The sequence below is a fragment of the Chroicocephalus ridibundus genome, chromosome 1, assembly GCF_963924245.1.
Source record: "Chroicocephalus ridibundus chromosome 1, bChrRid1.1, whole genome shotgun sequence".
Classification (NCBI taxonomy): Eukaryota; Metazoa; Chordata; class Aves; order Charadriiformes; family Laridae; genus Chroicocephalus; species Chroicocephalus ridibundus.
In genome coordinates this window covers 123,621,865-123,634,920 of record NC_086284.1, presented here as the reverse complement: position 1 = coordinate 123,634,920, position 13,056 = coordinate 123,621,865, and the positions used below count along the sequence as shown (strand labels likewise).

The 13,056-nt window shown below is 35.6% G+C and overlaps 1 protein-coding gene across 9 annotated transcripts in view; it reads right to left on the bottom strand.

The window, feature by feature from the left end:
- CBLB (Cbl proto-oncogene B) overlaps window positions 1-13,056 on the bottom strand; it is a 135,635-nt gene that overhangs the window by 47,183 nt on the left and 75,396 nt on the right. For all 9 annotated transcript variants that reach the window (XM_063349617.1, XM_063349669.1, XM_063349636.1 and 6 more), the window contains 5 exons: window positions 11,188-11,344; window positions 7,368-7,489; window positions 4,861-4,998; window positions 3,179-3,266; window positions 716-847 (listed from right to left, as the gene is read on the bottom strand). In XM_063349617.1, coding sequence (XP_063205687.1) covers window positions 716-847; window positions 3,179-3,266; window positions 4,861-4,998; window positions 7,368-7,489; window positions 11,188-11,344 — 637 coding nt within the window. The remainder of the gene's footprint in view (window positions 1-715; window positions 848-3,178; window positions 3,267-4,860; window positions 4,999-7,367; window positions 7,490-11,187; window positions 11,345-13,056) is intronic.

Below are 13,056 nucleotides of genomic sequence, written 5' to 3'. Positions count from 1 at the left end.
AATGCTTGTTAACTGAACTAAAGGTACCAGTCCTCCCTTTTCCCACAGAGTGGCATGTCCACGAACAAGGTGGAGAAAACATACCAACCTGTATCACCAGGAAGTCTGTGTTTTTTGGGATATTCTGTAAACGGCATTGAGAGATCAGAGTTTCCCCTCCATTCAATCTCTTACCCCAACAACTGTCTAAAGCTAGGTGGTTTAGTGCTTTGCATATTATTGACATGAAAATCCAGAATCCCAAGCTTATTTTTCCACAGGCCATTTCATGACTTGTACTGCTGATTGAATTCTTGTCCAACGAAAGCTATCCCGTCTCCTTACAAAACACTGTCTAGTCAGTTATCCACTCCCAGCTGCTACCTGTCCTCTTCGTGCCTTTTGCATACACCACAAAGTGACCTGGGTGACTGAATTGGCACCAAGTGCCCAGCTTTCAATGCCTGAGTAGATATTGCACTCAGGAAATAGTTTCCACTTAGTAGCAGTCAGCAAATGGCCTTGGCAAGCCTACAAGTCCAGATTTTTATGACTCCTGGAACTTTATTTTTTCACAGATTTTAGCCCACAAAATGAAAAAGTTTACCATTTAAAATAGATATGTCCTTGAACCCTCTTACTGAGTACCTAGAAAAGTAAACATATACCCACACTGTAAACAGGGATGTAACAGAGAAATACATCCTCTTCTCTACTAACTAAACTATGACAGTACCTGCCACGCTGTAAGACAAGATGTGCACATAAGGTGTCCACAAGGCTCTATCTTCACATCCTTGTCATTCTCTGCACAGATTTTACACAGCTGAAACGTGGAACCCATTTCACAGTACAATTCATACTGCTCCTGTAACAAAAGAAAGCCAAGTGGTTACTTCTTGACTGTGATTTATTCACAAAAAAATATACTTAAGCACCAGTAGTGACAAACACTTCTCCGAGTGTAAAGTGTCCTCCCACTTTACTTACTAGTCGAGGAAACTATTGCTACTGATCTATTTAAAAGCCACACTAATGTTACTGAAACAGCTTACTCTTCAGCTTCTTCAAAGCTGTTATATAGCACAATACATGCTACAAAAAAGCTTAAAATATCTGTGCCTATTAAGTTTTCTACAGACTTCTCACATGGAACTACTATGCAAGGCATATAACCCGCTTTTCCTTGGTTGCCATTAAGAGGAAGATAATGAACACATGGCTGTGAGAAATTAAGCGATAAATGGGAACAAAATTGAGATTTTCTTTTCTGTGTATGAGTTCAGGACTAATAAAAGTTACTGGATTGAAAACTGACAAGTAAGAGGGCTTTCTACCTGCAGCAAGGATGTAATAGGGTAGTATGGTTAACTGAAGTAAACAACCCTTGTGAAGGAAGCATGGCAAGAACATCCCCCAGGATAACATGGCAACAGCCATGCACAGATCATTCAGTACTTTCTATCCTTGCAAGACTGACAGAAAGGTATAAGAACACCACCAGGAGAAATAACTATAAGTCTCAAGTCTAGAACAGTTTTCTAGAATCAAGTAATGTTGGGGAAGTGGCAATCAAATGCATTTGTGTATAAAAAAAAGATTTTTTTTTAGTCTTGGAAAAAAAATAAAATCTGAGTTCTTGAAGTAAGTGGAATCCAGGCCACAGGAAAATAAGCAGCTACTGCTGAGTAAAGGGAGAGGAGATGAGGCTAATAAAAAAAGGAAAACAAAAGAGATAGCTCATATCTGCAGCTGCAGTCAGTATGTGGTAAAGATGCTTATGGTGGACCTCTCGCAAAGAATCCATCTGCAGCCATCTAGCCCTGCATCTGCTTTTATACCTTCTTTTCATAGTTAAGCAGATCTAGTGACAGCTTTAAACTATTACAGTTAAATACTATTTAAGGCAGCATTCATATAGTTCAGACTCTGTTGAATTACCATCACAATTAACTAATGGTGTTCTCATAACTATGAGTCAGGAGCAACTGGATTCATTTAATGAATTCAAAATACAACATGACCGGCTTGTGAAGAACCAGGTAATCACTGAGAATGTCTAAGCTGCTTTTCCTTTCCTTGCAGAAAAGTAAGGATATGGGGCAAGAAAGTTGTTCTGTGCAACACAAATATCTGATAACTCTGCATTACTCTTTGATTACTATTTCAAGACTGGAGAGAAAGGAGGCAAGTCAGGTAAGTGGAAGTATTCACACTTTCTTCAGGTAATTGTTTTTAGGAATTATTTTACTTATAAGAGGGATATAATCACAATGGTATTCCTGATAATACCATAGACAGTAATGAATATTTCTTTTATAAAATATTTCTGGAGGTGGAATGCACATAGAGCACTCAGCATTACAGAAGATTCAGCAGGTCACCAAGTCTGCTCTGAAGAAACGGAAGGCCATCTGAAACAGTACGGCTTGTATCCAGTCTGATGTCTTTCCTTGATTGTATCCTCAAGTCTTTCAGATGCTTTTGTCAGGAAAAATGCTCTACTTGGTATACCTTAACCTTGTAGTGCTAATTTCAGCACCATTTTTAATCAAGCATTTGTTTTGTGGTGGCTACTTCTCATTACTTGAGTATCAAACATCTGCACATTAGTTTATCACATCATCACTTAACAAGACTACAAAAACAAATATTCTCATTTTCTCTGCAAAGTGACTCCCTTTAGGCACTTAATTATTTCTGTCGCTTTTCCCTGATCTCTTTTTTAATTTGCACAATAAACAAAGAAGAAAGGAGAAACCCCCCTGGAACTACTATCTTTGTGATATAAAAACTATACTTTTTCTCCTGGACCTGTCAACAACTGTACCATTCCTGTTCAGGCTTCAAAACCATCATCTGATCTTGATTTTATTTCTGTATTCCCATCTCCTACTAGCAAGGAAACACCAACTTACATAAATCTGTAACATAAATATCAAAAAAATCTTTAGTAACCGTTAACATATTTCTTACTTGGAAGAGGCTTAGAATAAACAAAACTTTCCAAGACATGCTGTCTGTATCACCATCGGCTCTAGAGTTTAAAGAATTATTATCTTGTTCTTCATCTAAGCCCTTCTATCAACAACATATTTTCACTCTTATGAATTTATTTCTCACGTTTTAATAAAAGCTTATTATCACTACTAGATGAGATACTAAGGGAAGTGAAGATTACAAAATAACTGCAACATACCTGTGTGACTTTTATGTGATCATGTGGTGTGGGTTCACATAACCCTGTTAAATCAGGATTATAACTTCGTCCATCTGGAAACAGATAGCTGCATCACAAGAAGATTGTTATAAATATGGACATTTCTTTAGCTTTATTAGCTAAATAATACCAATGAAATTTCAAAGGGGCAGAATAAATTACAGTAGACATGAACTAAAATGCATCATCTTTCCTCAGCTATCTTTCTCATCTTCTGGGTGCAACTGAATTGCTACGTGTGCATTATGATACACGCTCAAATCCATTTATAAAAGCACAGGAAAGGTTTTGCTATCACATGCACAGCTACCAGCAGAATGCTTCTGAGCTTTACTTAGCAGATAACTTTGAGGGGGTAGCTCAACAGAAGAGTATTTTAGATCTTCATTGTACAGTGAGCTTACGCTTGTGTATGTTCCTAGTGATGTGTCCACTGTGACCATCATGCTCGGTGACTCTATGGACTATTTTAAGCAATGGAGCAGAATAGAAAGTAACAGGCTTTTGTGTAGATCTGTGGATATTATGATATATAAAAAATTATTCATTTGTCATAATATATGTATGTGTATATCTATGTATATTATGACATACATAAATGTGTCTATTACAATAAAAATCTACACTGAGAATCCAAGATGCAGACTGGACTTTAAGCAAGAACTGATGGGAGCATTTCAATCCTGTTGGAAACAAATAATAGGTTAAATGATATTATGGAGACCCTAAATTTTTCTCTATTCAGATTTGTTACCTCTAACATGGAAACAATTTCTTGAAAGTCATTTTATTAAGTCACGCTACGAAGAAGTTATATTTACACTCTGCATTAAGTATTCTCAGCTCTAGTTTTTATTTGCTCAGTTTTCAAGTAGAAATGCTACCATAGTAAATGTGTTTTTAATTACAGTTATGAAATCATCACACCTGGAAAAAGATTACTGGACTGGGGAGGACTGAGAAAAATTGGAAGACTCTTTAGAGTTTCTCAACCTTTTCTTAAGGATTGATCAATTTACCAGGTTGGGGGTTTTTTTTGGTTTTTTTGTTTGTTTCTTCTTTTTATCATGAAGATGTGGACATACCAACATGTATCCCAGTAAACATTCTGACACCAAAAATTTGTCTGCTACTTCAGCCAGCCTAGTAAAAATGTACTACTGCTCCCTATAAACTTAGATTCTCTTATAATTATAAATCTTTTCGGTAAACTATTAGAACTTGGAAAATGTTCCGGCTGCACAATATATAAAAAAGCAATTATAAAGCTTTCAAATCATTGTCCAGAGTTAGACACATGAGTAACTGGCAGTAATAATTGTTCAATAAGCTTAAGTGCATTTGGGACTCTTGGGTAGGGGGGTGCAGGGGGAAGAGGAGGAAAAAATCAATATGACAGCTGCCCGATTTTATTTTTCTCCTGGAGTTTATCTGCTACGAGATATAGTTTTGGTTAACTTTGGCTAATGGAATTACCTGGAAACAAGTGTTTTTCAAATGAATAAAAGGGATGGTCCTTAAACTCCAAAGGAATACTAAACACTATATCCAGATTTTCTGTTTTAAAGATCTTTAATCTTTAATAACTACCCATAAAATTATTAAAAGAAGAAGGAAATCAGAATTTCAGACCTATGGTAACTATAGAAATTTGTACTTACAATCCTTCCCGGCTGCCATCAATTAAAGCTTGAAACAGAGGCTTATTGTGAGGTATGGTCTGCAATATGTTCCCATCGCCAGTCACGTATCCAATGGCCCACTGTCCCAAGCGAGTGCAACTCAGTCTGAAAATGTAGCTTGATAGAAACAGGATGAATAAAAAGTCAGTGTTAATCGGAGAGCAAGGATGGCCTCTGGTTAAGACATTGAATTAGGTCTCTAAAGGTTTGGGTCAAATTCCCAGTTCTGCCTCATGTTCTTTGTATAACGTTAAATAAACCTGCATCTTTTATACTGTCGGTTCCTCATGCACAGAAATAAGGTAGAAGTAGCACCCTACCCCAACTTTTCATGTGCTTGCTTTTTGGTTCCCAAAGGGAAAACTGCACATTCACTGTGAATAGTCCTATTACGTACATTTAGACGTGCCCATAAACCTTTTCAAGAACTGTGTAGTATTAAATGTCCCTAGCTATAACATATACCTTTTGAGCATACACAGGCCAGTAACCTCAATGAATGGAAGGGGAAATATAAAACATCTTTAGATGCGTCAGAAATGTGAATGACAAATAATAAAAACTGCTCTACTAGTAACGTTAATTTTTTGTATACCCGAGATGAACAGGACAGAAGAAATATCACTTCTATTTCATAAAATACCTGACAATACCTACTCAATTGGCCTTAAATTTAAGTACTTCTGTGTGTTACAGGTGATAGCTGGGAGTACACATAAGGTAGACAGAGAGGACAGTAGAAGAAAAAGGAATCTTATAGGCAATAGTATTGGGCATGTTTAGTTCTTCTTAATAAAAACTCTACTCCCTTTAATGTCAGACACCATCTCATATGCAAAAACCTCATTCAGAAAAGCATCCCACAGTGAAATACCACAAACTCAATTTTGTATTATAGAGCAGCTTTTCTTAATTATACATAAGTATTTTATTTCCTTCCAAACTGTTTAAAATGGGAAATCTTAGCCTCCCTGAAGTTCGTCATGGCTCTTAAAAACTTCAATAAGGCCAATATTACATTGAAGTAGTAACTATTCATTTGAACAGAATCTTGTAATTTCCAGGATGTTTTAGACTGATTAAAAAAGCAATTTCACTTCATATTATCTCTTCTTTCACACTCCAGCATTTCACCTAAGCAATTCAGACAGTCATTTTCTGATATGCAATAGAAAGTTATCTTAAAACTCACTCTCTATTTACAAGGAACATAAAGGCAACTTCGGATAATTTCTCTATTACTTCTCTTTTATAATCACAGAATCAGAATCAATAATAGAGAAAATACTAAGTATAGCAATGACTCTCAAAATCAACCTAGTTATCTGACTTCTGTAGAAGTGTTCATGAGCGCCAAGCTGAAAATCAGTGTTATTCCTGGAACCACAAGATTCTTCTACATATGCACTTGACCAGTCAGGTAACTTAAGATTCAGTATATTGTTTGCTAAAAAATCAAAAGAAACCAAGTACAGAATATAGGTATAACTGTTGCTAGACTTCTCTAACAAGTCTCAAAATGATGCTCTTTTAACTATGTATACATGTGATCCTGCAGCAAAGTTAGACAACTAGGCACTAGAGAAAAAAGCTTCATAACTGAAAGGTAAAACTAGCAAAATAAAAGTCAACTAATACAGGATTAAATCCATTAATGAATTTTTATTTCTCCAATCTAAATGAAGAAAAAACCAGGACAACAGAAGTGGCATAAACGGTAAGAGTTCAGTTTGAATAATTAAGCACAGCACCACATAGATGTTATTTAAAAACTACATGTCATGATATTTAATCTGACCGATTCCTTTTCTAGGTGCAGAGTTTGTAATATAGAATCATTATTGGCAAAGAAAAAAAAAGTGAACATAAAAGGAACACATAAGCGCAAATTAAATTAATATTTCAAGTGTGCTACCATGAAAGATGATTTTTACTTTACTATTAAGTAACATTCCAAAACAAACTTTGAAAAGCAAATTACGTTTTCAAATGCTTTTCAAGAATGCATTGCTTGTTGTACCTAATTCAGAAGAACAAAGGAAAAGCAACATAATTTAATTTATTTTTTTTCCTGTTTGTTTGTGCTTATTTAGACTTCCATGTGCTAATACAGTATTTGTATTTTTTTTGCTTCATAGCACCGTAGAAGAATTATGGCATAAAACCAGATCATGGTTACAAAATTCCTGTGTCTTAAAATCTAAAAGGTCAGCATTTGTTAATTCATTGTTCACTTGTTGAATGTGGAGTTCTGAGTTTTAGTATTAAAATATTTTAAAAAAAACACATTTTGATAGAAACCCCAAGTATAAAAAAAAATACCTACTACTATGATTCACTTTGTTACAAAAAAGGCCAAGAATTCAATCCTTCAGTATTGCAGTGAGTTTAAGTATCACGCAATATAGAAGTATGAAACTAGAATAATTACGTAGCTTTGAAATGACATGTTTATTTGGAAAGCAATAATCAGCAAAACTTCTCACCTCCCAGGCTTAGTGCTATATTTTTGCAACCTCGCTTTCACTTCATCATATGTCAGGAATGCCATATATCCAGGATGCGTCACAGCTAAGAAGTTCCAATTCCTTAAGATTGAACCCCACGGCTAAAAAGAGAAGACAAACAATTAAACAGATTCAGCAAGGTAGTTACATATTTCTAATAAAACTCAAGTCGATTTGTCAGAGAGACCTACAGCATTTTAGCCTCAGCTGAAGAACATGCACTTTTGGTTAGAAAATCAAGTGTAAATTTTTGGATAAAGATTTTGAAGACCTTGAATTTAAGGGATCTCCTATTTGTAGCTATGTAAAATATTAAACATCATGTTTAGTTGGAACCTGGAGAGTATGGGTCCATGATGGTTTAATAAAAACACAATTAAGTCTATTCTTCAGAGGTCCTGAGGCACTTTCACAGTTGATAAGTAACACTAACAAATGAAGCCTAATAACGCCACTAATTTTATCTGCCATTCCTTTTCTTAATCTCTACTTCTTGATTTCTTCAGTTATCATAATGGTATTACAGCCAGAAAACAAAACAAATATTGACAGCACTTCATCACAGTCTTTGGTGAGCTGAATAGCAAATGCTTCAGAAAACGCAGTGAAACATGCCTGATATGCTATCATTTCAAAGAATACAGAACAGTCTTTTACTGTAAAGAAGAGGCTTGTGTTCTTGTGTGCCCTACAAATTCCCTTTAAAAGGACTTCTAAAGGCCAGCAAGGGAGAGATGAAATGCCTGTGTGACACACTTGAGCAGAGTATCCTAACAGTTCTGCCTAAGATTATGATACTTTTCCCAGGCAAACCCTAACCACTACTTAAACATGGATGAACACCTGTTTTATTTTAAAACTAATATCTCTTCAAAACAGACACATGAAATGGAACAGTAAGTTGTTGGCACAGAGGCCGGAAGAAACCTCAAGTGTTCAAATTTGTACAGAAAAAAGGAGAAAAATTCACAATCCTAGATGCAACACTGCATCTTGCCAGCTCCTCTCTGAACCCTCACCAAAGATGGATGCCAGGAGGCTTCATCACATGAAAAACATTAATTGCCCTAACTAGAGAAAAAAGGGAGTTGACCGTTTCCCCTTCACCACGCCGGCGCTGACGCTTCCTTCACAAAAACACAATGTTCTTTCTCCTGTTGTATTACTCAACTGCACGCATATGAATCAAAAAGGATGATCAAACACTCGGTACTTTGGCGTTTTGTTGGCCCGTGGTAATATAAAGGCTCGCTACAGTACATTATAAACAAAATTCAAGTAGCATGCAAATTCCTTGGTTAATGACAACCATCAAGCTTCTAAGTTGACAGTTCTAAGTTGACAGTAGACGGTATCTTCCTCAAACGCCTGGACTCTGTACACAGTACCACGCTGCTGCTATACCTAGAAAATGACGTGACAGTACAACTGAAAATCAAAGGGCCAGAACTCATAGCTTGCCTTGTGCACACAGAGTATTGCAAAAGCAGAAGTGTTAAATGAGAAAAAGATTCGTACGCTTTCTCTTCTACGGAAACATTTTTGCGTAAAAGCACAGCTTCACTGAGCACATTAATAGTGACAGAATGAAGTTCCTTTACTTCAAAGCATCTACGTATTCTGCTGTGCTAACTTCATCTCTGGGCAGAGAACACAGCACTTCGAGCCGTGCACGCATACAGTGGGGAGGCAGGGGGAGCAACTTCACTTTACAGGACCTCCATGAAAAGTAGTCTTGCTTTCTTCTGCGAGTAAGCATCATGATAAACGTAGCTTTGCTGTAACACAAGCCACAGTTGGCAAAACAGTATTTTGATTACTTAAACAACTGGGGTTTTCTCTCCGTGGGTGTACGCACACATAGTTACAGAAGCTGTTTAAAAACTAGAGAAGTAAAATGTAACCTCTGGGAGAGGTTCTCAGACCAAGTTCAGTGCAAGTTCATTTCAACAGTTACACTGCTATTGCACAAGTTGGTAATCTGTTTGGCAAAAATCCTCTCTCTGTTTTTTTTTGTTAAATTAGAAGTTAATTCTAACCAGTCTTCTCTCCTTATATCTATCGGTGCTGCTGATCCCCCTTTTCTAGCCCAAGGGATGGTAATGAATCAAACCAGCAATGGCCTCACAAAGAAACAGATGCAAAGAGATTTCATTGGCTCACAGAACAAGGAAAATAAATCTCATTTGAGGCTTCTGTCCTGAAGTTTAATGCAATCTATAGGACCGCACATAGGGTCAGAACGAACTGTTACTTCTCAGATCACTGCTTCTCATTTAATTTTATATTCAATGTACAGATTAAAACAAATAAAAAAGCAACCAAATCCTGTTATTATTTGTAAGTAGGGGGAAAAAAAATATTACAGAAAGGAACCTTAAATAAATGCATTTTATTGTGATGTATGTTGCAGCCGATGGGTTTCAGATATTTTGAGTCAAGTCTGAGATCAGTATTTGGGCTTGATTACTAACCTGAACACCATATTAGTTTGCCAAATACTGAATAAAAGGGAGAAACTTTGGCAGAGACAGATCCCAAGGCAGCAACATTCAGACAGGAATGCTTGATCATATCAAGCTCCACATGAAGGGCAAAGCTTAGGGGGATTTTGCTAAATCAGCATAAAGTGCAATAATCTATATTTTCTAGTTTATTATTTCATCAAAGAGAACCCCCAAAGTTTTGTTCAAACCTCCATAACCTGTGTGTGTTTTAATAAGTGACCAATGTTTGTGGTTAAATTAAACCGAGTTTAAACCATAACATTTTCAACTTTGATACAGTTTTGACTCAGAACAGAGAAGAGATTATCAAAATCAAAACTCTGTAAACTAAAATCATTAATCGTCTCCTGCCAATTCTTAATATCAACTTCATAACGGCACCCTTTCCCATAACAGCAAAACCAAGAAAGCTAAACCAAGATTATCACAGAATAACATGGAAGATGGAACAAACATATGGCCCAGGCTTAGGCATAAAGTTGGTATTTTGAACATATTTCTAAAAGGCTAAAGAATAACGGAACCAGTTTATCACTGTATGGGGTAAATGAAAGTAAACGATCAAGTATATTTCAAAGATTCCTATATACAAAAGAAATATTCAACAGTGACAACTTCCGAATCAATTAATCTAATATGGATGCAAACGGGCATGGCCTTCTATATTGACTGAAATAGTTCAAGTATGTTCTGTAGAAGGGACACAAGGTCAACAGAGGTACGTAACATAAATACAAGTTTATTTCAGATAAATATTACCTATTAACAACAACACAATTAATGCTATTCCCGAAGATAGTCCCTTATTGTAAATAAACAGCAGAGCATTAATGGCAAAAATAAGTTCATAAAGGAAAGAGGCCTACTAAAAAAAGTCATATGTACCTTTCCTTATGTGTTTGTAGAGACACTTCATATATACATAGATACAAAAGCACAATGAAAACACAAGTAAAATTTAGATAAATACCCAAAGGCCAACATTTCTAGGAATGCATTTAAGAATAGTGAAAAATAAGTAGCAGCAAACACAAATATATTGTATTCATACGAAATACATGCAGAAATGAAGCAGGCGTTGTTGGATGTTTTTAGTTCTTCAGATGTAGGTGTTGATGCTCCAAACATCTCTGAAGGACTAAATAAAATGCACAAATTATTTCTGAATTCTAGTGTTTTCAGTTATTTAAGTTTTTTTAAAAAAAAAATCTGCTTCCTTCACCTATAGGTACTTGCCTGAGGGCACTAAGCTTCTCAAATTCATACAAATATCTAAAATTTTCAAATCTTACCTGAAATAATCTAGTGAAGATATCAAATTCAAAAATTGAAATGTAGTCATTGCAGGTCAAGTCAATAGTAGATTTAAGAGCCATTGCTTCCAAACCAGAGCTTATCTGATGAACTTCATGAAGGCACTGCCTGAACACTTTCCATGGCACTATAGTTCTGTGAGAGGGGTGGAAATAATAAATTTAATAAAACCACACATTTAAGATTTGATACCTTATTTAGACGTCAGAAATGGAGTTTTAAAGAAGTGAAATATTAATTTGGTTTCTCTGCAGACAAAAAAAAAAACCCAAACCGAACAAAACCCCCCAAGTTTTCCGAAAGCAACCTAAGCAAATGAAAGAACAGTTCAATTTCCTTTAAACACAGTCAAAGAAAGTATCATTTATTTTACAACAATAAATACTCACGCTTCCTTAGGAGGACAACAAAAAGAACACTACAGAAACTGAAATATCCTACACCAAGCAGGTGTGACAACCAACCTCACACCTTCTCAAAGATAACATAAAGGACCAGCTGTGTGCTTGGTAAAGAATTCCTTTTTTCACAGCCTCTCTTCTCAGAATGATAAGCATCAATGTAGTATCTACCATGATGACATTTTTTATAGCTAAAGCTCATAAACACTGGTCAAGTAACCTGATAGCAATCAACTAGACACCACCAATGCTAGTCCAAGGCCTGTCATAGCCCCTGACAGTTACAGGTACATTAGAAGACGCATCTTCTCAGATCTTCACCTTCACACATTCTTGCAGGATGGGGAGTATTTTCAGACAGTAGTGCATGTAGGAAAAGGTGGGAAATCAGGATAGAGGGAAATTAAAATTATCCTCTCTAATACGAAGCCGAGTTCTGTCAAATTCAGTTTCTATTTGCATAGTCAGAAATAATACAGATTAGTTATTTTGCCAACAAAGTGCTTATATTTGGAATCTGATCACTTGGAAGTGCCCTGTTTTATCACTCTCAAAACTATGAGAAATTGTTCAATAACAGCAATTTTTCTTCACATTTCACTAGGGTCAAATTTAAATTTTGCAAAGCCATAACACCTTGTCTTAAAGTTCTGCCTCACACTGAGAGCAGACTATACGATATCTTAAAAACATTTTAATTAACTGAAAAATAATCAACATATAACTATTAATCATATATAACTATTTTCAGGACTTAACAAGATCTCTCACATTCATAATAAAATTTTTTTAATAACCGTTAAAATGACAAAAGACACAGACCTCAAAACTTATCAATATTTCTGGCAATTTTTATGATTTCACATTGACTTATTTTTGTAAGACACAAAATATTTTATTCCAGTTTCCCTAACTATTTTCTTATGCAGAAATGCATGTTACTTATGTATATTACTTGGTAGTACAGTACTGTGAAAAAAAAAAGACTGACTGTATTAAGTTGTTACTGCATAATAAATAGCTGCAGTTAACCTAAAGTAAAACAAATAGTAATTTGAAGTACAAGACTAAACATGTGCTCCTGTATTTCTAGTGCATCAGGCATTCACTACATTTATAAGTGTAAAGAAATCTACTTGTTACTTGGAGGCTTACATTGAGAAAGTCATAAATGATAAAACGTGAAGTTCAATAGATCTCAGCAGATACTTTCATCTGTGTATGAAAAACAGGAAACCACAGAGAGCTGACGAGAGATACCACATCAGATGCCATTTAAGAAAGAATGCACATCAAATTTTGATTATGGTAAAGAGAGAATGAAATACTGCACTAAGTTCAGAGAACATAGCTGGAAAACGTCATTGCTTTTGTGGTGTTAAAGTTGTTAAAGTGCCTATTCCTTATTTAGTTCCTGTAAATGTGGCTCTAAAGTACATCCTGATT